We start from the raw sequence: 27,658 nt of genomic DNA, 5'->3' as shown, positions 1-27,658 counted from the left end.
TCTTCAAAGCAAACACCTGATCCACACATCCTCTACCACTTCTGAAACCGCACTGCTCTTCCCCAATCTGATGCTCTGTACATGCCTTCACCCTCTCAATCAATACCCTCCCATATAATTTACCAGGAATACTCAACAAACTTATACCTCTGTAATTTGAGCACTCACTCTTATCCCCTTTGCCTTTGTACAATGGCACTATGCACGCATTCCGCCAATCCTCAGGCACCTCACCATGAGTCATACATACATTAAATAACCTTACCAACCAGTCAACAATACAGTCACCCCCTTTCTTAATAAATTCCACTGCAATACCATCCAAACCTGCTTTTATATATATATATATATATTTTATATATATATATATATATATATATATATATATATATATATATATATATATATATATAACAAGAACTCATTCAACCTGGAGCACACGAAATTGTTGATCAATTAGGGTAAGGTGAGGTGTGACAACTCTCTACCTGGATAAGGTCGTCTGGTCCACCACTCCACAGCTTCGAGGCTTTTTTTTATTATTATTATTCTATCAACATCTAACGAAACATACTTAACCTCTTATCTAATTTACCCATACCTTCATTTAGGGTGGTAGTACTGATAACTCTAATTACAGAGGATTCAACACCAAGCCACCTGTGTGTGAGTGACAGATTGATACCCAAGTTGAACACAGACAAGAGTAGCGAGACGGGGCGGGCGAAGGCAGTTAACTGCTGAAGGTTTCAAGCTGAGAGATAAGCTGCTTGATAAGACTGATCACTAAGAGCACGATGGCAGGTTCATGTGGATTGGAACATCACTTCGTCGCTTTTCACCAGGATACTGATCTACGAGACACATAAACACATCAGGGACAATAGTTAGACAAGACGAAGAAAGTATAAATTCTACGCTCAGCTTTAAGAACTCCGGCAGGGAAATTGCCTTTACCACAGACCAGTGCAGCATTGCAAACTGTAATAAGCAAATTTCTGGAAAAAAAACAACTGAGGAACAAATTTCTAAATGTTTCAGAGAGATTAATCAAATGAAAGACAACTGATCCAGAGGAAAGATGGTATTCACAGCACCAGTCATCTGGCGTTACATTGAAACGTGAGCGATGAGCAAGCTTAAACCTCGGAGGTTTGAGGAATCAGATCAGAGAATGATGAATCATGATTGTTCTCAATCTTTAGTGCTACCGTTGACAAGATGCCCACCACAATATAAACCACCCGAATGTAACAGTAGATTTTTATCGTATACAGGGCTACGTTGACGTTGAGATAAACCGATAAGACAGAGAAGCAAGCCACTTGACGACAGGTAACGACACAGTAAAGTCATGAAGAATGAGACAACACTTCTGGAGGAACTGATCAGTAAACAAGGTGACTGATACGAACAATGACGAAAAAAAAAACATGATAGAATGAGATACGAAGTTCCCGAGGGCACAAATCCAACAACACCGAAATATACACATAAATTTCCTTACGTACACAAACAAGTTTTCACGTATTCCCTGCGTGTCGTAAGAGGCGACTAAAAGGGGAGGGAGCGGGGGGCTGGAAATCCCCTCCAGCTTTTACTTTTCCAAGAGAGGGAACAAAGAAGGGGGCCAAGTGAGGATTTTCTAAGGTTCATTCCTCTGTTCTTAACGCTACATCGCTGACGCGAGAAATGGCGAATATATATATATATATATATATATATATATATATATATATATATATATATATATATATATATATATATATATATATATATATTCTTTCTTCTTACTAAGAAACTAAGTGTTGAGTGCAAGAACACACTAAACATTGCTAATCTAGTATCACTAGATAAGCTAGCAATACAAACCCAGCTCAGAAACACTTCCGTCAAGGTTTCAAATCATCAGCAGCAGCTAAAACCAAGTAAATAAATTACACCGTTGAGCCTTTAAAGATATAATGTGAAGATAACTGTCATAGGTGGTATTATTTTAGAATGTTGTGGGTGGCATTTTAACGAGTAACAACCAAGGCGCATTTAAGTGGCTAACCTGAGCACTGGCACGAGCAGCCAGAAGCAGCCAGGCAGTTGCCAGACATTGCTATAATTTTCACATTTCGTCACGCCTGTATAGCGAGCGGGTGCCGGTGGAATTTGCTATCCTGGTTGGGAGTAAGATGCTGAACACGGCAACTCTGTAAGCTGACGCTGATTTCGGGAATTCATGACTATACAGTAAGCCATACATAAAAGACTTTTGAATGCTGCTTTCTAAGAGCTCAGAAAAAGGAAATCATGTACAAGTGGTGGTTTTGGTGATTTGAAATAAGAGCGGAAATGCGTCAAATTTGTGTATCACCATGATTATTCTTTTTTTTATGGGCTAGGCATCACGTGATATGAGGGCAAGGTTTGATGATTATGGTATAATTCATTATCATAGTGATAAAGGTTGGAAGTCATCGCAATTGCTGTTTATAGCTCAAATCAGGTTAATCGGTACATAAGCTGATAGGCCGCTTCGATGTCAGCAAAAGATGTTGAAAGTGGCTACTAACGAAGGCAAAACTCTACTCTTCAAAAGTGATAGATCAAAGTAACAATAATTCATGCTTACCAATCTACCGCTTTAGGATGTTATCTATCGCCTTGAAGGCCATTCTACTGCCAACCGCTTTTCAAATGATACTACTTTTGATATGTTTAGAGAAACTTCCAAACATGGATGATGCAGAATTCCCAGGAAGCTAAAGATAAACAATCTTGCATTCCCGCTGGGAGAATAAGCATGGATCGAGAACACAGCCTGTCATTGCAGAAAGGACTAAAGTGTTTTCTGTCAGCTTGTAGGACGGACATTCTGATCAGGAACGGTGAATACCACGAAGTTTCAAATCATTTTTCCATGATGAAGCATAATTTAAATGAAAACATTAGTTTGCATATGAAAATGCACCAGGCCAGACCACTGTCATTAGTAACAATTCCATATGTTAAACGTCTTGTTGAAGAAACGGCACTTCGCCTCATTAGAGGTAAAATTAGTGTTTAAGTAGCTTATTAGAGGGAAATCATCAAAGCGTTTAATAAATTTGAGTACTAGCATCAAATCTCTTTTTAACCTTATTTTCTAGGCTTAAAAGATTCAAGTACTTTAATGGGCTTTCAGAGGATTAGCTTGTCAAAGAAACATGTTGTTCGCTCGACGTATTAATCACCATTCTGTCCATATTTTTTTTCCCCGAGCAGAATGACCAAAACTGAAAAGAATATTCCAAATGAGGACACACAGCATTGAAGATAAAGCTTATGATAATAGAGATAGATAGTTACATCGGTATATAAATAGATAGGTAGAATAGTGTGTCCTCACCATTAGCTGGACCTAGCAACGATACTCGGCAAACTACTGCGTCACACGAGTACTGTGTGGCCGTTGGCAACTCAAGGGTGTGGCCGTTTCAATAATTGATTCTTTCCCTACACCTCGAAGCTTTGGAACTTTACCATCTCATGTCTTTCCCAGTAACTAAGACCCGGTATTTTTAAAAAGACAAGTCTTTAGTTTCCTCTAACTTTTCCTAGTGTCTTCTTTAATCAGTAACGTCTTTATAGTTCAATTAAAGCCTGGTCTTAATGTGGACTTTTGTCCGTGACTGATACCTCCAACATGGAAACAAGTGAATTGTAAGCCAGGTAACCTCCCTCAAGTGCCGATAGATTCCCTGAGTGCCAGTGAAGGCCATCTACTTGGCGCCGCCCCCCGCTTATACTGCCAGATATCCGGTTTTCATACTACGTTATCTGGATTCAAGGGCTGTCACCTAATACTAAGCTGTCGCATGACTAGATCAAGCTAAGCTGTCATGTATCAGAATGTGCAACTTGTAGACAGACTCTCAAGACATGAATTAGTCAAAGTAACCATGTCGTCAGATATAATTGTATGTTCTCATGTCGTGACAATAATTGTATGTTCTCATGTTGATGACAGTTCTCAAACCCTTTGTTTTCATGGGCAAGTAAATGATGACATGTTTCATGATAGCATGGTCTTGCTTTGATTTTAGATAAAATATAAAACGTACAGAACACACTTACTGGAGACCATATCAGAGGTGAGCAAGCTGGAAGAGAGAGAGAATATTGAGGTGAAGAGGTATCAGGTTAAGAGGTATTCCTGAAGCGTATAAAAAGTCTCCAGTTTCTGAGATGCTGTCAAGCCATATCAGCAGTGACCCGAAGATAACAGTATCGTTCGTCAGCCTTATGTACAAGAATGATGATTAATGGGATCAAATGCCTTCCTGAGGTAAAGGAGTACAAAAGCAACGAATTTCAGTAACCTCGTGCTTTACCCAGTTGATTTATCGATGAAGATGCATAATGTATAATAGTGCACTTGGTGGACCGTTTTCTTTGCCCCTTTATCTTTAAACCCACATCAGGTTGCAACTGGAGGATGAGTGATCTTAGAAATTGAGTGAGTTATCAACACAGTACTCTCTTGAATTTTTGCGGGATAAATAAGGCCAATCAGGTGAACAGGTGACGAATCGTTACCAAGAGCCATTCACCTTCCTACATATGAACAAATTCCTAGCATTCTACTCGGTACAAGTACATCCCTTTTCATGGAATCATTACAGAGAGTCTCTCGTATGTGGTCCAAGAATTACCTTTTTTTCTAGAGAGAGAGAGAGAGAGAGAGAGAGAGAGAGAGGAGAGAGAGAGAGACAGCCTTAATGACTCTAGTAATCTATGGGCCTAAAGTCCAAATGGCTAACCTTACAGGGCTGGGTTATCGAGGAAATCATTACGGTTGCGGCACTCTTAACCAGGTCTGGCCACATCTCACACCCTGGGGAGGTCTCCATCACAAATGTTGTCTTTCACCGCAACTGGGACAAGACAGAAAGAAGACTAGGATTACATCATCACTTACCAAAAATATCTGTTGGACGCAGTAATTGATCACCGAGGGGTAAAAACAATTTTACATACTGAGCAATCAATACATTATAAGGTACAGTGGGATCATTAATTACCTTATCACCTAAAAGCACACAATGATATTTTTGTCTTCCTTTGTAGTAATGTGGGACTTATCTCATTGTTTTGCCACGCTCTGGAGTGTACTTCCAAGAATCTATAATTGCAACACTAGCTACACTTGTTCACAAGATCTTGGGACATCTGGGTCAGAGACCTGCCGCTCACAGGTTGTGGAACTGTTTATGAAAGAATGAAAACTGCATTAATTTTCCTTCATAACATTACCGCTGGTGGGTTTGAGGCAGGATTGTTGATGTCCAGTTAAAATATAAAACACCAGAGGAAAGACGATTGTCAGGCTTATACCTCATCGTGTTTGAACACTTGAAAATCGTTTTTCTTCTAAAAAGTTACTGGACTTATCACTGACGTGTATATAGTCAGTGCTTATATTTACGGACTTGTGCAATATTGTCACTTTGATGGGGCTATATAATCGAGAACGTTTCCCTCCAAATGGATATATATATATATATATATATATATATATATATATATATATATATATATATATATATATATATATATATAATGTTTAATCTATTTCATCCACCATATGTGCTCGAAACTGAACTCGAGATCACCTGAATATCCAATGAACACAAACTGTTATACCACCACTCTGACCAGAGAAACATTAGTACCTCAGACCATGTTTTCTCTCGTTAAAGAGATCTTCTGTCAACTCAGCCGAGACTTACCCACTGGCATCCTCGTTATGAGGAGTTCTAGATCCACGTGTGTTGACAAATGAAATCGATATGTCACCCAAATATGCTCGGGATGGAACTCATTTCCCGCATTAATGTCTAGAACAACAGATGACAGCCTGACACACACACACACACATTATATATATATATATATATATATATATATATATATATATATATATATATATATATATAGTGTGTGTGTGTGTGTATGCTTTCATGTTCGCAATTTCTCGCAATAACGAGCTAGTCTACAAACACACGAATAAATGGCCTCATCGCTCACTTCAATTCTCTACCTACGATGTATAACAAATGAACCGAAACCAGAGCCCCATATCCACAACTAGGTCCAGCAAACCTGGTTCCCCTTACCGCTTCATAAGCCTAGATTCAGCCGAACTGCATGGTATCGTCTCCTGTATACCAAATTGCTCTAGCTCGTTTTATCCCTCTCACGTCTTGAACTTTCCTGCATGTACAGGCCCCAAGCCTTCAAAGCACTCTCCATAACACATAATTTCTTGTGGGTAAGGTGACACGCTATCATCTAACGTGAAGAAGAGATATACCACACAATACTGTCTGGTGGGTAAGACGATACACTACAAATAACGTGGAGAGTTATCATACCACACACAATAAGATGACACGTTGCCATCCATTGTGGAGGAGAGTTATCATATCAAATATGATACTACTGTCGCCAGTAATGAGTCAGAGACGATAGTGGCCAACTGGAAGGAAAACAGCACATCACCGCTGTTGTTATGGCGATAATTATTACATGGCTTTATCTTACAAACGTATTCAAACACAGCATGGTGTCATGGAAAAGACATGTGTAACAAGCCTCTCAGAATTCTGTGAGAGAGAGAGAGAGAGAGAGAGAGAGAGAGAGAGAGAGAGAGAGAGAGAGAGAGAGAGAGAGAGAGAGAGAGAGAGAGCTAAGTCCTAAACGATAGGGAAGGCTGTGTGGACATTCTGTATTTGGAGAGCCAAAAAGCATGTCACTGTCCTGCATGGGAGGCTGATTAAATGGGCAGAGGTGAACCATGGAGTGCTACAGTCCTCTGGTCTAGGACCATTACTCTTCTTGATCTGTGTAAATAATTTTCCTGAAGGTATGGACTATTACTTGAATATGTTTGCAGATGATGCAAAGGTCATGAGGGATGTGAAAAGCAAGGAGGACTGCCTGGGCTTATGAGGTTTGCTTTAGTAAGTTATGATAGTATAAAGGAGAGTTGCAATAATAACAAGTGCATTACTATGAGAAAGCTGAATAGGGTGTGCTGAAATGATGGACATATGAGGAAAATGAAGAGAGGTTGACAAAGAGTAAATATGTCGGAAGTGGAAGGGACAAGGAGGAGGAAGATTAATTAAATTGGAGATGGAATGATGGAGTGAAGAAGATTTTGAGTGCTCAGGGCCTGAATGTACAGGAGGGTGAAAGGCATCCATGAAATAGAGTGAATTGAAGTGATGTAGTGGTACACAGGGGGCAATGTGCTGTCAATGAACTGAACTAGGGCATGTGAAGCAGTCGGGGTAAACCATGGAGAGGTCTGACAGGCCTGGCTATGGATAAGGGGGTGTAGTTTCAGTGCATTACATGTGACATCAAGAGAATTGATATGGAACAGCTATGAAAATTCAGACGATGCAAATTTGAATATAGAAATGATACAGTTTCTAATTAAATTGTTCACTCCAAGATTTAAAGCAATGTTATAGAATTACCAAATACCACACACTTTATTACCAATGTAGTTACACACAACTTTTAGAAGGTAAGCTGCATGACATGAGCAAGGAATCTACAGTTTTTTGAGGCTACAGAAAACATAATCCATCTAAAGATAGTTGGATAAGGGTATCATAGGCATGAACCAAAGAGTACCCTATTCAGTCGTTATTTCTTTTGAATATGAGCACAAGTACAGAGTAATGATCACATAACTGAGAAATATAAATGTTCAGATTTCTTGCTTCTTTCTTGTCAAATAAATATGCAGAACCCTTTAGTAAACAGGATTGGCATAATGTTGAGTCATCAGCAACTGAATGTATGGAACAAGCAGCAATTGAAAAGCTTATGAATAATTCTGGATGCAACATCATTCAAAGTGTGGATGGTGGGGCACATGAAGATATAAATAAAATATTCTATGATCTTGACCTTCATTTTACATAAGTACAATATACTGCAATCATTATGTATTCAGACATATTGGGCAGTGTTTTTACTGTATCTTGATAATGAAAATATATTGTTAAAAATTTACTAAAGTAAAATTTTTTTCATTGCATTCTATGTTGAAAATATCAACTCATAATAAAAATTCTGGATTCACTTAGGTAAAAGAATGAATCTCTGTAAAATTCTTTATTTTGCATTTTGAATAACCGCATACTTACAATGTGATATTTCAAGCTATGCTCATTATATACACTGATCAAGATATAAAATTTTTCATATTAAAGCAAGGGTATATTTTACAATAATACTGTATATAAAAAATTGAACAGGTACTTCAGTATATGTACTTTTTCAGAGTATTTACAAATCAATATACAGTACTGACAATGAATATATACAAATATGAAGAGAGAAAGATGACCATTCATACATTCATTTGTGCCCACAGACAACAACTCACATTCATATTTCATCATGTTAATTTCCCTTACTATTTACACATTACACATTTTCTTCTTGTATAACAACAAAAAAATCCCAGTATTGTACTAATGCTGGATTACTTAATCTTCAACTGTTTTCAATGGCAAGCATGCAGTTAGTCTCTTCACTGAGAGATTAATTGTCTTTAATATCTTACTTATCTTACTCTCACTAATTTCATTTTCTGGTGGTATTCTTATGATCGTCATCTGCATGCTTAAATGAAAACTGGCAACTTTCAGACAGGTAAGCCTAAGATAATACCTGTACTGAATACTAACATTAGCATTATCAACAAAGAGTGTTAAATTTTTGCAGTTAACAGGTGATCTAGTGGTCTGCCTTTCATTATCTGCAATGTGAGAATAATTAATTCTATCACAGTAAGTTATCTTCTTTATTACAGTATTTGCTGGAGAAACAATTAAAGATAAAACTGTATTCATATAATAAAACTACTGAACTGCAGATTTTTCTAGTCTCTATATATATATATATACAACATCAGTGTTGTTTATCTTCATTTTACACAAGAGAGGTAGTGCCCACAAATTCAGCCTTATTTCTTGAAAATCACACATGACACATTATTCTGATCAACAGCAATGAGTTCTTTGGCATCATTAACTTCAAAAATGTATTAAACTACCATATCAGGCTGAATACTTGTGACACAAATCAGATGTTTTGATTCAGTTCTGGCACTGTGGATATATTTCCAGAGTACTGACAATCTGAAATTCCCCATGTATTTTCTTCTTATGATATACTTATCAGTGGCAACTGTCTCTTACACAGTAGGGTTCCTGATCTAAGGAAGGGCCTCTGCAGTCTGGGTCATGCACCACAGGGACACATGCTAATCTCTAGGTGAATGAAAATTTAGTCCTAGTATAATGCCACCTTTATGTCTCTTGTCTTGAAAGTATGTTTCTGCATTTTTAAATTCCTGTAACATTATTGTCTATGGTTCACTTTCTATATTTCCTTATCATGACTGTTATTTTACATATCACTTATAAACCCTTTTTTAATGCCCTTACTAAGATTTTTTCTTGAATATTTCTTTAATTTTGTTATTTTCAGTTTTTGTCTTGTAATTTCTTCTTTCCATTAAGATAATTTTGGATTACTCTGCACTACTTTTAATGATAATGAGTGAAAATAATATAAAGTGCTGCCAACATTTATATAAAATCCATGGGTGACTTGTTTATCTGTGCCATGCTGTTGAAAAATATCAAATTAATTTGCTGTGATAATCATCACACTTTTTCTTCTTTCTATATAAAATTCTTTCGTAAAATTAAAGCAAATATGATAAAAAATGAGTTTTCATTTTGCTTTCCCTCATCATAACATCTTTTTCCTATTGGTTTTCTATAATCCTTAACGATATAATTTCCATAACAGCACAAAAGAAGTTCACATTTCTTAATTAATTGATGTAATCCATAAAAGTTCTTCTTCTTCTTCATACTATTCGCTATTTCCCGCGATAGCGAGGTAGCATTAAGAACAGAGGACTGGGCCTTTGAGGGAATATCCTCACCTGGCCCTCTTCTCTGTTCCTTCTTTTGGAAAAAAAAAAAAAAAAAAAAAAAAAAAAAAAAAAATGTAAAAGTTCTATAAACAAAAATAATAAAAATAACTGAGGCTAATGAATGAATACAAAGTTACACAGTGTTTTTGATTGTAAAGACGAAGACCATCTCAAAAGAATAACCTAATTACAAATGCCCCTCTTTCAAAAGGTCTGGAATAAGCAATCTTATGAGAATGACCAAAAAACTTGTCCAGTCTAGAAAAAAAAAAAAAAAGCTTAATTCAGCCATGTGATTAGTGCATGTAGGGTTTTCAAATATCAAAAAATCCTACCATTACCACTTGAAGATGGGAATTTGGTAAGTAGGCTGTCTGTCTTCATCTTCCATTACTATTAAAAAAATAAAAGTGGATTTTCTAGACTTAACTAGATTGTATTGTAGTTTGGTTTTACTTCATTTGATGAGTGTCATGGTAAAGCTTCTTCATCTAGGTTCTGTTCATTTCAGTGACAAGTATGTGAAGCAAGTGAAGATGTTCAGGCCCCAGTAAAGGTGTGATGTGCTGACTAAGAGTGGCAAGAGCTTGGGAGTCTCGGCCCTGGCATGCTAACACCAAAGACTGTAGCAAGACCACTAATTCAGCATCATCATATGGCACTGTGGCAAAAGAAAAGTATAATTTGATGCATTAAAAAGTACTTCCAGTAATCATCATTTACTTTTCTTTCTTAACATACAACTTACGTAACATGCAAAAGAACCTACTCTAAGGCTCAGGGGATCAATTTCTAATAGATACTATAAACTCTCATTAATAACTGTTTGTACCAACCCCACTAGCTCTTATACAGCATGATGGTTTGCATCAGTAATAAGGTTTCAATGCAATAATCTTAAAAAAGGCTTATACCTAACTTTGCATTGCATAATCATCAATCAGTAATCAACAAGAAGATTAACGACTTAATACAGAGTGCTAGAAACCTTAAATGAATATGAAAGAGTGGGGGAGGGCATTTCATATAATGACAGCAAGTACCAGCAAAGGATATTTACCTTTCACCTACCAAAAGATGCTTTCCTCCTGTCATATGTTATCATCAACAGATGCTAAAGATTTGAACTGAGAGCCAAAGTGTGAGGTAAGGGTAAATATAGTTAACAAGGGGTCGTATAAATCATCAAAAAAACAAGAGATCTTCAGGATTAACAGCCTTGGAAAAAAGTAAGTAGTACATAAAATAATACTCCCAATGTTATCATGAGAAAGTACAGAAAGAGAAAACTAAGAAGATGGAGAGATGAAGTGAAAAAGGCTCTGAGTTATCTGGCTCTGAGTTATCTGGGCCTAACATTCTGGTGAATGAAAGGCATGCATAAGATGATGCACCATCAATGAGCTGAAACAAAAATGTATATAGTCATTAAGAGAAACCAATGAATGATCTGTAGAGCTTGACTGAGGGTGAGGGTTCTGGTTTTGGTACATTATACATGACAGTCGAAGAGTAGATGGGTGAGTGACACTGTTTCTCTGTTCTTAATGCTATCTCAATGTGGTAGGAAATGGAAATACTCATGAAAAACGATGAACTCTCTCTTTGTCTAAAACAAAACTAAAAAAAAATTTGAGTACCAAATAAACGAATAACTACCTGAGAATGAAATGAGGATTATCACCCCAAACCTAAAATCCTAACCATACTATGCAAAGGACAAAAATGAAATGTTTCATACTATCATTTGGAGTGTTTTAGATACTTGGGAGGATATGGCAACAAATGGAACTTTGACATGTGAAGTGAGGGGGCTAAGGTCATGGGCACATTGAGTAGTGTGAGCAAAGAGAGATCACTGTTTGTGAGGGCAAAGATGGGTATGTATGATGGTATAGTAGTACTGTTGGTGTTGTATAAATGAAAGGCATAAGTCCAAGAAAAAAAAGTTTAGAAGAGGGTGAGAAATAAATGCCTGAGTACAATGCATAGTGAGAGGAGGCTTGACCAAAAACATGAAATGAAACCAAACGTTCTCTAACATTTAGGTGCAGCACTGAGTAAGGATGTTACAAAATAAATCAATCACTGAATGCATCAAAAACTCAGGGCCCAGACAATTTGTATAAAAAGTTCGTATGAGAAATTGTAAGAAAGATTTGTCAAACTCTTGAAAAAGTTTTGCAACCACTAAGAATAAAGGTTGTACCTAATGGATAGAAGGAATGAAAATCATTGCACTACACAAGAAAGGGGATGGAACTTTCCCATCAAACTGCAGCCCCAACCAGTACAGTTTGTAAAATAATTTGAAAGAATAACAAGGACACTATAATTGAATATATGAAGGTAAATAATTATCTAAGTGAGAAACAATCTGGTTTCTTCAGCAAAAGAACAACTATCCTGCAGCTTCTCAGAATGTTAATACAGGTTAAGTGATGCCATGGGGTATGTAACAAGAGTATATGCAGAAGATAAAAAAACAGCATTAACAGTATGAAAGACAGATTAAAGGGAAAACATAAATACAAAAAAAATCTCATTGACTAACAAAAAAAGGGGTTCTGAGGGTAAAAAAAAAAATAATTATGATAAGCATTACACATGACAGCTAGAAACTGTGAGAGAGCAAATGTGGCATTTTTTGTCTGTTTTCCTGGCGCTATCTTGCTGAAGTAGGGGAAAGCGATACTGTATCCTGTGGGGCATGGTAGTGCCAGGAATGGATGAAGGCAAGCAAGTATGAATATATACACATGTAAATATGTATATGTCTTTGCATGTATATGTGTATATGTTGATATATATGTACATGTATGTATAAATGTGCATGTATGGGCATTTATGTATCTATATGTATATGGGTGGATGGGCCATTCTTCATCTGTTTCCTGGTGCTACCTTGTTGACGCAGGAGACGGCGATCAAGTATAATAAATACCTCGCAAATGCAGGAGACAGCGACAAAGCAAAATAATAAAAAAAAACAAATAAAAAAGTCATATCACGAGGGAAATTTGAGGGATTTGTACTTAGCCAATGACAATATAACTATACATTGGTTACTGTACATGGATCAATGTACACAACATAAATACCTAACAACTGATGAAATTAACAATATGAACAACACTTATAACAATGTTAAAAAAGAAAGCAAAAGAGTAAATATGCAACAAGTGATAAACATAGAACACATAAATTAGATGAAGATACATTTAATCAGCATGACACAGACACATGAAAGTAACCCTAGTTTCACTTCTCCTCAGCGAAACATTCCCTAATATAATACTGGTAATCTCATTTGTAAAATATATCTTAATCAAAATTCTTTTTTCTTGTTGAAAGAAGATAGATCAACAAAAACTTTTTTGTTAAAACATAAATAAATCGTTAAAATCAAGATAGATAAATTGTTGAAAATCTATTTTGCAAAAATTACATACTGTGAAAGTTTGTTTGGTTGTTAAAGAAGGATTATGAGCTCTACTAATTATTTATTTATTTCATTTTGCTATTTTGATTTAATGTATGTATGACTCATGGTGAGGTGCCTGAGGATTGGCGGAATGCATGCATAGTGCCATTGTACAAAGGCAAAGGGGATAAGAGTGAGTGCTCAAATTACAGAGATATAAGTTTGTTGAGTATTCCTGGCAAATTATATGGGAGGGTATTGATTGAGAGGGTGAAGGCATGTACAGAGCATCAGATTGGGGAAGAGCAGTGTGGTTTCAGAAGTGGTAGAGGATGTGTGGATCAGGTGTTTGCTTTGAAGAATGTATGTGAGAAATACTTAGAAAAGCAAATGGATTTGTATGTAGCATTTATGGATCTGGAGAAGGCATATGATAGAGTTGATAGAGATGCTCTGTGGAAGGTATTAAGAATATATGGTGTGGGAGGCAAGTTGTTAGAAGCAGTGAAAAGTTTTTATCGAGGATGTAAGGCATGTGTACGTGTAGGAAGAGAGGAAAGTGATTGGTTCTCAGTGAATGTAGGTTTGCGGCAGGGGTGTGTGATGTCTCCATGGTTGTTTAATTTGTTTATGGATGGGGTTGTTAGGGAGGTGAATGCAAGAGTTTTGGAAAGAGGGGCAAGTATGAAGTCTGTTGGGGATGAGAGAGCTTGGGAAGTGAGTCAGCTGTTGTTCGCTGATGATACAGCGCTGGTGGCTGATTCATGTGAGAAACTGCAGAAGCTGGTGACTGAGTTTGGTAAAGTGTGTGAAAGAAGAAAGTTAAGAGTAAATGTGAATAAGAGCAAGGTTATTAGGTACAGTAGGGTTGAGGGTCAAGTCAATTGGGAGGTGAGTTTGAATGGAGAAAAACTGGAGGAAGTGAAGTGTTTTAGATATCTGGGAGTGGATCTGGCAGCGGATGGAACCATGGAAGCAGAAGTGGATCATAGGGTGGGGGAGGGGGCGAAAATTCTGGGAGCCTTGAAGAATGTGTGGAAGTCAAGAACATTATCTCGGAAAGCAAAAATGGGTATGTTTGAAGGAATAGTGGTTCCAACAATGTTGTATGGTTGCGAGGCGTGGACTATGGATAGAGTTGTGCGCAGGAGGATGGATGTGCTGGAAATGAGATGTTTGAGGACAATGTGTGGTGTGAGGTGGTTTGATCGAGTAAGTAACGTAAGGGTAAGAGAGATGTGTGGAAATAAAAAGAGCGTGGTTGAGAGAGCAGAAGAGGGTGTTTTGAAATGGTTTGGTCACATGGAGAGAATGAGTGAGGAAAGATTGACCAAGAGGATATACGTGTCGGAGGTGGAGGGAACGAGGAGAAGAGGGAGACCAAATTGGAGGTGGAAAGATGGAGTGAAAAAGATTTTGTGTGATCGGGGCCTGAACATGCAGGAGGGTGAAAGGAGGGCAAGGAATAGAGTGAATTGGAGCGATGTGGTATACCGGGGTTGACGTGCTGTCAGTGGATTGAATCAAGGCATGTGAAGCGTCTGGGGTAAACCATGGAAAGCTGCGTAGGTATGTATATTTGCGTGTGTGGACGTATGTATATACATGTGTATGGGGGTGGGTTGGGCCATTTCTTTCGTCTGTTTCCTTGCGCTACCTCGCAAACGCGGGAGACAGCGACAAAGCAAAAAAAAAAAAAAAAAAATTTGCTTTGTCGCTGTCTCTACTAATAAGACTATGTTATGCTCATACATTGTTTTCCAACCTATCATCTTCCATGTTATAGATGACCATACCAATATAAAAGACTTTCATCTGTACACCAATCCAATTACTTTATCGCACCACATAACCTTCTCACATCTTCATTTCACTTATCCTCTTACTTCCAAACATACAACAATAGTTATCCATTTCCACTGGCCTTATTCTTGACATATCCTGATCTATAAGCATTTGCATTTCCCATCCAGCATAATAACTCCTAAATATTCCTTTACCTTCCTGCAAATCTATCTTAAACAGCAATATTTATCAAAGGATTTTTTATATATGATTAAAAAAGTTCTCTGTCTTTCTAACTTTGTTTTTATTACATTTCAAGGCAAAAATTTCTTTCTGTAGGAACTTATCTCCACTTATACAACACGAGTCTCTGGGAAAAAACACCATAACTTTGATTAGTGGTAAACTTTTCAGGAACACAACAAGACATTATGTGGGGTACGAGTGCACTTATAAAACTCATTTGGAAAAAGAAGTAAAATATTTACCATCAAGTTTTTGTAGATCTGGTGTGGTCCAAGAGTACTTTTCAAGGAGGCGTGCATGTGGCAGTTTAGTGTGCTGTGGTAATGGCTGCAGTGTTAGGAGAATGAGCAAGGAGGAGATCTCACATCTGGAAAAGAATAATAACCATATTATATTTCTTGCTGCTTGTTATCTTTTCTCTGTTCACATTACTACTGTACAACATTATGCTTTAGTTTGTGATAAACACAACTAACAGAAACAAAAACTCCATCACTATTGACTCTGATTTCCATAAACTATAGTTTTCCAAAAAAATTTTCATCAGAGGGAAAAATTCTTTAAAAAGTTCTGTATACAAAATGTGCCTCATTTAATACCTTTCACTATACATTTTTTTTTTACAAAAAGCATTTAATTTCTATTAGAGTCTATATATTTTATTAATCTTTTCCAAACAGCACACCCAAATATCACAAAATCTCATTCAAAACTGCTTACCATAATCCTTATAATTTTGAACTATCACTCTTCTCTGCAAAAATCCCAGCTATCCTTGAGATAGATATATTTTCAATTTTTCCAACAGCCATTCTTTTAACATCCCACATTAACTCTTAAATTTCATCATTTTTCACTCCACTCACTACCCTTGCTTCACAAGCATCCACAAGATCTGAATTTTGAAGTAACCATAAATAATGAACATATATAATAGCATCCATCGAGGCCTAGATGGACTGCATTAAGTAGTAAACCAGTAACAAATTACACGGCTTAAGCTAGATGTCATTAATCCAGATACTAAAATCTCATCCACGGTGATCACACTAGTTTCATAAAGTGGAGGTAAGGAATGTGCAGCAACATCCATAATTAGCCTTAACCATTGAAAAAAATTAAAGCTAGAATTCAGTTACGTTAGGACCATTCGTACATGTACTTTTTTCTCTAATCTCCACACTGTGTTATCATAATGCATCAGCATGTATTATGTGGTGGCAATAGACTGAAGAATACCACATATACATCCTGGTCAAATACATGAAAGGTTCAAAAGAATTGGAGATTAAAATGATATGCCCCTTTTCCAAGGATATATATATTTTCTATTTTATCATACTTTGTCGCTGTCTCCCGCATTAATGAGGTAGCAGAAGGAAACAGACGAAAGAATGGCCCAACCCACCCACATACACATGTATATACATACAAGTCCACACATGCACCTATACATTTCAATGTAAACATATGTATACATACACAGACATATACATATATACACATGTACATAATTCATACTTGTTGCCTTTATTCATATATTTCTTTCTTTCATACTATTTGCCATTTCCCGCCTATATATATATATATATATATATATATATATATATATATATATATATATATATATATATATATATCGTCTGTTTCCTTGCGCTACCTCGCAAACGCGGGAGACAGCGACAAAGTATAAAAAAAAAAAAAAAAAAAAATAATATATTTCTTTTTTTTTTTTGCTTTGTCGCTGTCTCCCGTGTTTGCGAGGTAGCGCAAGGAAACAGACGAAAGAAATGGCCCAACCCACCCCCATACACATGTATATACATACGTCCACACACGCAAATATACATACCTACACAGCTTTCCATGGTTTACCCCAGGAGCTTCACATGCCCTGATTCAATCCACTGACAGCACGTCAACCCCGGTATACCACATCGATCCAATTCACTCTATTCCTTGCCCTCCTTTCACCCTCCTGCACGTTCAGGCCCCGATCACACAAAATCTTTTTCACTCCATCTTTCCGCCTCCAATTTGGTCTCCCACTTCTCCTCGTTCCCTCCACCTCCGACACATATATCCTCTTGGTCAATCCTTCCTCACTCATTCTCTCCATGTGCCCAAACCATTTCAAAACACCCTCTTCTGCTCTCTCAACCACACTCTTTTTATTTCCACACATCTCTCTAACCCTTACGTTACTTACTCGATCAAACCACCTCACACCACACATTGTCCTCAAACATCTCATTTCCAGCACATCCATCCTCCTGCGCACAACTCTATCCATAGCCCATGCCTCGCAACCATAAAACATTGTTGGAACCACTATTCCTTCAAACATACCCATTTTTGCTTTCCGAGATAATGTTCTCGACTTCCACACATTCTTCAAGGCTCCCAGGATTTTCGCCCTCTCCCCCACCCTATGATCCACTTCCGCTTCCATGGTTCCATCCGCTGCCAGATCCACTCCCAGATATCTAAAACACTTTACTTCCTCCAGTTTTTCTCCATTCAAACTTACCTCCCAATTGACTTGACCCTCAACCCTACTGTACCTAATTACCTTGCTCTTATTCACATTTACTCTTAACTTTCTTCTTTCACACACTTTACCAAACTCAGTCACCAGCTTCTGCAGTTTCTCACATGAATCAGCCACCAGCGCTGTATCATCAGCGAACAACAACTGACTCACTTCCCAAGCTCTCTCATCCACAACAGACTTCATACTTGCCCCTCTTTCCAAAACTCTTGCATTCACCTCCCTAACAACCCCATCCATAAACAAATTAAACAACCATGGAGACATCACACACCCCTGCCACAAACCTACATTCACTGAGAACCAATCACTTTCCTCTCTTCCTACACGTACACATGCCTTACATCCTCGATAAAAACTTTTCACTGCTTCTAACAACTTGCCTCCCACACCATATATACTTAATACCTTCCACAGAGCATCTCTATCAACTCTATCATATGCCTTCTCCACATCCATAAATGCTACATACAAATCCATTTGCTTTTCTAAGTATTTCTCACATACATTCTTCAAAGCAAACACCTGATCCACACATCCTCTACCACTTCTGAAACCACACTGCTCTTCCCCAATCTGATGCTCTGTACATGCCTTCACCCTCTCAATCAATACCCTCCCATATAATTTGCCAGGAATACTCAACAAACTTATATCTCTGTAATTTGAGCACTCACTCTTATCCCCTTTGCCTTTGTACAATGGCACTATGCACGCATTCCGCCAATCCTCAGGCACCTCACCATGAGTCATACATACATTAAATAACCTTACCAACCAGTCAACAATACAGTCACCCCCATTTTTAATAGATTCCACTGCAATACCATCCATATATATATATATATATGCAATACCATATATATATATTTTTTTTTTTTTTTCATACTATTCGCTATTTCCCGTGATAGCGAGGTAGTGTTAAGAACAGAGGACTGGGCCTTTAAGGGAATATCCTCACCTGGACCTCTTCTCTGTTCCTTCTTTTGGAAAATTAAAAAAAAAAAAAAAAAAAAAACGAGAGGGGAGGATTTCCAGCCCCCCGCTCCCTTCCCTTTTAGTCGCCTTCTACGACACGCAGGGAATACGTGGGAAGTATTCTTTCTCCCCTATCCCCAGGGAATACCATATATATATATATATATATATATATATATATAAAGCTTTGAAAAAGAATATATCTGGTGTAAACATTATCATGAATAGGATTTGATAACTATCAAGAATTCTCAGTTAGCAGAACTGAATATGTTCCACAACAAAAATTAATAAAATTTTTAAACTAAATACTTGTACCTTGCTAGAATGTCTTTGTATGCTCTTGTAAGCATCTGTCCCTCAGCTTGCTCAATATTGGATGATATCTGTGTAAACATCATCAGAGCTCCATGAAGGTCCCCTGGACAAAAATAGGAGATATTCTTAACTTTTCCTTGAATGTTACAACTTTTAGAGGCAAAATGGAAAGTAAAAGTTGGAAGTATGAAATAACATTCCATTAACTATGTTCCCTCATTAATTGTTTTTCTTTTTCACTGCAGGTTGGTTTCTACAGAACCCTTTAACTAATCCAGAGTTGAGGCACATCTTATATTTTTTCTATATTGTATTTGGTCCCACTTGATTAAGATACTTCTTTACACTGTCTCTCACATCAGAGACAATCTACTTATGATCATTTCTCATTTCTAATGAGTACCTCTTCCAAAATCCTATGCATAGCATACCCTAACAATTCTTTCATACCATTCACACTACATTTACCATAATTATGTAATCGTATGTTGACATGAAAAAGGTGAATGTGATAAATGGATTTTTTTCATAACAGCCTTTCCCATCCTTGTTAGTTATCATCAAAAACATATGAACAATGATTTCATTCGCATACAAACAATCTCTGGCCATCATGTACAGAGCCTTCCATCCACAGACAAGCCTTATAGACTAACTCCAAGGTTTTCCTAACCATTTCATATCCCTGGTTCAGACAATAATAGTACACCCCACCCCCTACAACCACCTCCACTATGTCAATCCAATCCAATTCATTACATCTAATGCATACCACTTAACTTCCTGAATGTTCAGGTCCCCAATACCCCAAAGCCTCTACTCCATCCTTCCAACTCCTTCTGTCTCTCTCCTTTCCACCTTCACTTCTGACACAGGTCCTCTATTTCAGGTTTTCTTCATTCAAATAATTTTTTCAGATTGCACTTGCTAACATACCTCTCTCTCACATTGTCCTTCCTTATATTATCAACCCAATTAAAAAAAAAAAATTCACTAACTTGCCTTCTAAGGAAATCAAGTGCCATGTTTAGAAATGTCAAGAGTTTTTGAGTCAGAAAAGTAAAAAAAAAAAAAGTTTGTAACAGTACTTCCATTTCCTAATAGCAAAAGAGTATCAACATGGCAAACAAATACAGTTTCAAAAGCATATTTGACAGAACATTGCACACAATTTTTCTTTCATGTATAAGCTATTCAAGGAAAGGGCATCTTAAGAATAACATTACATTCTTATCACACGCGAACATCTCAAGATAGTACATAAAGAAGCATAAAATAAGATTTATGTGCATGGTATGGCAATAAATGGCATATTACATAACTATTAAGATGTCTGAAAAACTTTATGTAGTCTATGATATTTAACCTTTTCTGCAACACTGTTAGAGAAAAAATACTAACCCAGCTCTATTTTACAAGAGGCAATGTAGCCAAGGCATGTGAGATGATGAATGGGAGAAGCTGAATGGAGGTCAGCTGCTACACGCAAATGAGTTAGGGCTTCTGATGGTCGTCCTAATGACCGAAGGGCCTGAAAATTGAACAAATCATAATTTTTCTTAGAATATGCCTACCGTACCAGGCCTTCACCATTTAAAACAAAAATGTGATCGAAACCTTTCTGTGATACATTACAATTCATAATGAATTTGATATCTTAAATATTCTATTATATTTTCTAATGTTACATATAACTTGGTGAGTATGAAAGATGGTCAGTGAGCATTACTGCCTTATGTAATAACTGATAAAGAGTGCAAAAGAGAGATTCTTGGGTGTGAATGTGCTGAGAGGGGGCTGCTGGTGAGATTTCTGATCAGGAGGTGAAGGTGACGATTTACACATTTTTGGAAGAGAGAAAATGATATAAGGGAAAAGAGAAGGGTGAAACTAAGGTATCTAGGAAGAGACTTTTGTGAAGAAATACCAGGAGAGATTGATGTGCTGACATGTAGTATTAGCAGTGATGGGATTGTTGTATTTGATTATAAAGAAATTTTCTACATAATTTTTGTAACCAAGACCTGCAGTGGGATTCATAACACCAATATTCTTGGTATACTGTCAAGTAAAGAAACATCACAATCATATAACTTGCCTGTCCTAACTCTACAGCAAGTGATGCCGCAAGTGCTGTCTTCTTTTGATCGATGTAAAGCTGAATAGCATGCTGGAAGCAGCTAATTGCTGTCATAAGATGTTCATTGAAGCTAGGGCAGTGAAGCTGATGATTTACAACTTCGGCCTGAAAGTTTAACACTCCAAAGTATATTATTATTATTATTTTGCTTTGTCACTGTCTCCCGCGACTGTGAGGTAGCGCAAGGAAACAGACGAAAGAAATGGCCCAACCCATCCCCATACACATGTATATACATACACGTCCACACACGCAAATATACAAACCAATACATCTCAATGTACACGTATATATACACACAGACTTATACATATATACACATGCACACATTTCACACTGTCTGCCTTTATTCATTCCCATCGCCACCTTGCCACACATGGAATAACATCCCCCTCCCCCCTCATGTGTGCGTGGTAGCGCTAGGAAAAGACAACAAAGGCCCCATTCGTTCATACTCAGTCTCTAGCTGTCATGCAATAATGCCCGAAACCACAGCTCCCTTTCCACATCCAGGCCCCACAGAACTTTCCACGGTTTACCCCAGACGCTTCACATGCCCTGGTTCAATCCATTGACAGCATGTCGACCCTGGTATACCACATCGTTCCAATTCACTCTATTCCTTGCACGCCTTTCACCCTCCTATATATATATATATATATATATATATATATATATATATATATATATATATATATATAGAGAGAGAGAGAGAGAGAGAGAGAGAGAGAGAGAGAGAGAGAGAGAGAGAAAAGGGAGAATGCAGCTTGACAAAATGTTATGACTTAAAACTTGTTTGCTGAAAAAAGTATTAATTTCAAGATGGCTTGGAGAAAAAGGAAACAAATTCTAAAATATGAAACAACAGGACATGAAAGGATAAAAAGGAAGGAAGAAGTATGAGTTAAAAGGGAAGGTTAGAATAATGAAGTCCTTGAAAAGTGTTAGCTTAGAAGGGGTCTACAAGAAATAGGATAAATGGAGGAGATATCATATGGGATACCCAGTGAAACTGTATGTGACAGTAGTGTATATCACATAAAATTCAGGTACATCCATTTTGTCTACATAATGCATGAGAAAAATTCCAAATTTTTATTATGCACCCATACACTATTTCAATTATAAACAGGTTAATAAGTCATTAACCTATCTAATTTACCTTGAGAAAGAATCTTGCTGCCTGAGTTATGGCTGAGACTTCTGTGGTTGGGTTAACCAATGTCTGTTCACACCTGGCAACAGCTACACAACACAGACCAGCTTGTGCCCATGCTTCTCCATCACTTAACTCTCTTGCTAACTGACCTAGAACAATACTAACTTTGAACACTGGGTCAAAATATTTTATATGTATATCTATTATCAAAATCTTTATTTTCTTTTATCATAAAAAAAGGCAGTTTCTATTCTTAAGAAAGAGAAGAGCCGGTTCAAAAAAGTAGAACAGCATCATGAACAAGTAGTCTTCAGCAGGAAAATACAATGTAAATGAATTTAGTCCCTGTGAATAAAATGAACACTCCATAAAGTATTCTCCCTCCTACAGCAAGTTCAATATCTTTAGCCATACCTGCATTAGTCAAAACAGTAGTATATCATCACTGTCACACATCACAAAACTTCAAATACACAGTGAGCTTAAACAGCATATTCTGAGTCCTAGTGTAGGCAGGTACCCAGGATCAGGTCAAGGGGTCCCAGGAGTTCCCTCTATCATCATGAAACTCCTGCACTGCTTAGGAAGCAAGCCACATCCAATGAGTGGTACCATGAGTCATAAAGTGTAGTGTTGCTTTGTATGTGTCTATGTCGGGAGAGTGTGGGGCAAATGAGAATTAACTGTTCAGTGTCTTCACTGTGGGCATGAAGAGTCCTGAGATGTGGTGAACTGGTGTTTGTAATAATGGAGGGATAACTAATGTCCAGAATATACACAGAAAAGTATGATTCATGTTTGTCTGAGAAGCGTGGTTTCAGGTGGATGTGTCTGGTGGGCTAGTGTTTAAGGCAGTTGGGAGAGTAATTCTTTAGTACTTGTTGGGTCATTTCAATGTGAATGCATCTTGTAGTGTTAAATCTGCTATGGATGGGATCTGCAAGTAAAGGCTATCAAAATGTGAGGGCATGGGTAGGCTTTATATTTTTACTTGGGGGTTAGTTATGGAGTACTCTGGGTTAGTGGGGTCTTGTGATTGCAAAGAACTGAATGCTAGGCATGTTGACATGATATATTTGTTGCTGCTAGGCAGCCAGTGATTGTTCTGGTTCCGAGTGCTCTATTTGGTGTGGTATGAAACTGTTATATTTACTTTCAAGGGAATATAAGACTAAGCAGGTAAGTAGTAGTTAACAGTAGACCAGAAGAACTGTTTTGTTGAGGATCCTAAGGGATATTTTTTCTTGTCAAAATTTGAGGCCAGTTAGTGTTCTCAGGGCATTTAGTTTGTGTTCATGTTATTAGTGTGGGGTGTGAATGTCATGTTTGAGTCACATGAGGTTGGTGTTTAGTTCAGTGGGAACAACTGTCTATTCAAGGTAACTGAAGGTTGTGAGCTGGATTCTAATAGGTTACTGAAGGACACATCTGAAGAGGGGAACAAAATCACACTAATTATCAGGATGTCATAATTCTGCTCATGAGAGAATTATCAAATCAATGCAAACTAATTCTCATTTAATGAAATGTAAATCAAATGTAATGGTTGTGCTTAAGTATAAATGCAATGTTTTTGTTCTGAAATGTGAGTTTAGAACTCTTCCTGATTTTCTGAATATTCTTTCACTAAAGTACATATCATTTCAATTCAATGATATATTCCTTGTTTTTCAAACAAGTGTTAAATATCAATGTAATTTTACTAGCAAACACAAGAAAGTTTTCAATATAAAAGACAGTAAATTATAAGAATACAGAAGTATCCAGTAATTCCATTAAACCCTTAATTCCTCTACATGGGTAATTATGTAAGTTGAGGAGTGCCCTTGTATGCATATTCATATATCATGCTTCTAGTTCAAGGATGTGTGTCAAGCCTGGATGGTGGCTGAGGTTGCAGTGCATAATAATTTCTCCACACAGTCTTTGCATTTCCTCCTTTCCTCCTTTTTTTTCAAAGAACTTTCCTGAATTATATAGTCATACACATCATCAGCAAAAATAGTTGGTTTTCTGGTGAAATCAATTTTTTAAATCCCAGGTCTGTATCAGTACAGAGAGAGAGAGAGAGAGAGAGAGAGAGAGAGAGAGAGAGAGAGAGAGAGAGAGAGAGAGAGAGAGAGAGAGAGAGATAAATTTCAAAATGATAACTTACCAAACTCTTCACTTGCTTCTGCTACATTTGGCTTTCGAAGAAAACGTCTGTAAGTCAAAGTCTAAGGTTAAAACTTGTTTGATTATCATATGAAATAATTACTTTACACATAAAGGAGAACCTCTCTGTAAATGAATTATTGGCACCAAAGGTTCAGCACATACTGTGGATTCATACATGATATGGAGTAATATCTGATACAAAACATGGCATTAAAACAAAAATATTTACAATCAGTAGGGCAAAAACACCTACAATAGGTTCATAATGGTTCAGTTATTTTACAAATTTATCACTGTAATGCTATTATTTTACAAATTTATCACTGTAATGCTATGTGGCAGAAATAAAATTCCAGTAATATGTTGTGTTCACCATGCATCATGTGACAAAGCATCTTAACACTCATCAGCATACAAAAATTAAAGTTGAAGATTTCAACTCGACTATTTTCACTTAGGAAGATAACCACATTCCCATGAGCACCTAAAGTAGCTGAAGCACAAAGTCCCAGAACATAATAATGGAATAGTAAGAAAGATCAAACTACTTACAAAATGGAAAAAATATGAGCAATATAGGTGCCTTTTCTGAGTGGGTTAAGTAAGCTCAGTCCTGGGACCCTTGTTATCTTTAATCAAAGTAAATAAATTACCAGAAAGGCTGAATTCATACTTCAACGTGTTTCCAGGTAATAATAATGTAATGAGCAGAGAATGGCCATGATTTCACAGCGACTTACAAAAACCCCAGAGCTGGTCCAATATATGGGTAACAATGTTAAAATCAATGAAATGCAAATTAAAGACATCAAGACACAGTGAAAGAAAGCCAAGATATGACTATAATTTGAGAAAATCTACATGAATCTTACGGTGAATGGGATTTGGGGGTTGAAAAAATTACCAAACCTATTGCTACCACAGCCTATCAGGAGAGAAGTAGACAAGACAAATTATCTGTTGGTTAACACTAAAACTGCAATTCAGTCCAGGGAAAAAGGATTGTTTAGTACAATATTTACAGCATGTATGAAACCTAACTGGGGTAGACATCTTTTTTGTTACTATCTCATACATACTCCTCTTACTTCCTCAACTTTTGCTATTTCATTTCTTATTCAATCAACCTTAATAAAAAAAACTGTCCTAAAACATATAACCAAATCATTCACCCTCTTCCATACTTCTATATCAAACTATCTATCCATCTATCTATCTGTATAAATGTGGTTTGTGGCGGGGAGGAAATGAGAATGGATGAAGGCAGCAAGTATGAGTATGTGCATGTGTATATATGTATGTATATGTATGAATATGTTGAAAAGTATAGGTATGTATGTGTGTATGTATGGGTGTCTATGTATGTACATCTGTATGTGGGTGGGTTGGGCCATTCTTTCGTCTGTTTCCTTGCGCTACCTCGCTAACGCAGGAAACTGCAATCAAGTATAATAACAATAAGAAAATAAAAATATGTGGCGTGAGGTGGTTTGATCGAGTAAGTTAATTCAGAATAAAAAAAACTACTTTAGAAAAGGTAAGTCTGATATGTCTGTTCAGTTCATATTCAATTTTAGCCCAGTGCCATTCATACCAGTACATAAATCAGTTCCTTCTGTAATCTTACAAACAGAATCTTCATGATAGATGGTTAATTTTTCACATCACATCTTTGAAATACTCATCAAATTTAGCAATGCATAGCTATTTATTTTGGATGTTAAGTTATTCTTTTCTGCATTGCCAATGCAGTGTTTGGAGAATACCAGTTGTGGAACATAATTTGTGATGAGTGTGTCATTTATGAATATCAAAGTTGGGATCCCTTAAGGTGAACGCAGGCAATACACTTGTAAGACAGCAACAGATCCTATAAAAACCTCATTACCTCCCAGCACCCGAAATGATGATACAAACATAACAAATTATAATTTCTCTGTTGCTGGGGGATGCATGGTCATGTTATCTGTACGTTGACATCTAGAGCCATTTGCATAGTGCTCAATCATAAGTGTGACAGGCATATATTGAATAGAATAGTGAATATCAAAGGTCTCCCTAAATTATAAAATCCATAGATTCCATGAGGATTGCAGCAATGTTGGTGAAATACACCTGTAATACCTATAACACTGGACAGGACTCAAATGAATATTGAAATCTGTTTACAGTAAACATTTCATTACCTTTCTGTATTCATTTATCTGATCTTGTTTTGTGACTTCTATCCTAATAATGCAATGCCATTCTTTCCATTATGTGCCACTATTCACTACACAATTTAACCTAACCTATCCTCCTATCTTAAAACTGTAGATACAAACATATCTTTTCCAATATCTCAAGTATATCTGATCTACACTACTGCCATCCTCTTGAATTCCAGTAAATTTCATTGTTTACAGATACAGAAGATCTAAAGTGAGGTTTTCATAGGTTCTGTCGGCTTTTTTTTCTTCTTTTTGCAAGTAAATTACTTTCATTTTAACTGGCCTCACATTTTTTTTCTTATATGCGGCTATTGCCTTACTCAATGCAATTCAGTAGAATGCAATGTTGTCCATCATACTTTCCCCCAACCATTAGTATATTTTCACAATACCACACTAGTATCCCTGATCAAAATTAACTATTATTTAAAGCTAATATGAACGTTGAGCTAAACTGATACATAACCATCTATTCAAATACATGAACAACATAATACAAAATACTTACTTTTTCAATTTTGAAGAAATATTTCTGTACTGTATTAGGAAATCATTTCCAACAACTGCAGACGACTCCATCTCTGTTCCAGTTATGACAGATATGTCATTCAAACGAACTTTCCTTTCGTAAATAACAAAGAAAAATACATCTCTGTAACAATACTTATCATTTACATATTTCTA

At 36.8% G+C, this 27,658-nt stretch overlaps 1 protein-coding gene and 1 long non-coding RNA gene across 2 annotated transcripts; one reads left to right on the top strand and one right to left on the bottom strand.

The window, feature by feature from the left end:
- The first annotated feature begins 1,879 nt into the window (after nucleotides 1-1,879).
- LOC139755834 (uncharacterized) lies at nucleotides 1,880-10,719 on the top strand. Its single transcript, XR_011714177.1, has 2 exons — nucleotides 1,880-2,241; nucleotides 10,518-10,719. It is a non-coding gene; the product is annotated as an uncharacterized lncRNA (long non-coding RNA).
- Nucleotides 8,152-27,658, bottom strand: LOC139755800 (40-kDa huntingtin-associated protein-like). The gene is made up of 8 exons (XM_071674419.1): nucleotides 27,483-27,658; nucleotides 24,763-24,809; nucleotides 22,611-22,756; nucleotides 21,407-21,553; nucleotides 20,710-20,839; nucleotides 19,309-19,411; nucleotides 15,704-15,828; nucleotides 8,152-10,667 (listed from the first exon to the last, which is right to left on the bottom strand). The coding sequence occupies exons 1-8, from the start codon at nucleotides 27,551-27,553 to the stop codon at nucleotides 10,498-10,500; spliced, it is 939 nt and encodes a 312-aa protein (XP_071530520.1). The 5' UTR covers nucleotides 27,554-27,658; the 3' UTR covers nucleotides 8,152-10,497.

This window comes from Panulirus ornatus, chromosome 2 (genome assembly GCF_036320965.1).
Source record: "Panulirus ornatus isolate Po-2019 chromosome 2, ASM3632096v1, whole genome shotgun sequence".
NCBI classification, from domain to species: domain Eukaryota; kingdom Metazoa; phylum Arthropoda; class Malacostraca; order Decapoda; family Palinuridae; genus Panulirus; species Panulirus ornatus.
The sequence above is the reverse complement of the archived record's forward strand: the minus strand, read 5'-3'. Positions and strand labels throughout refer to the sequence as shown.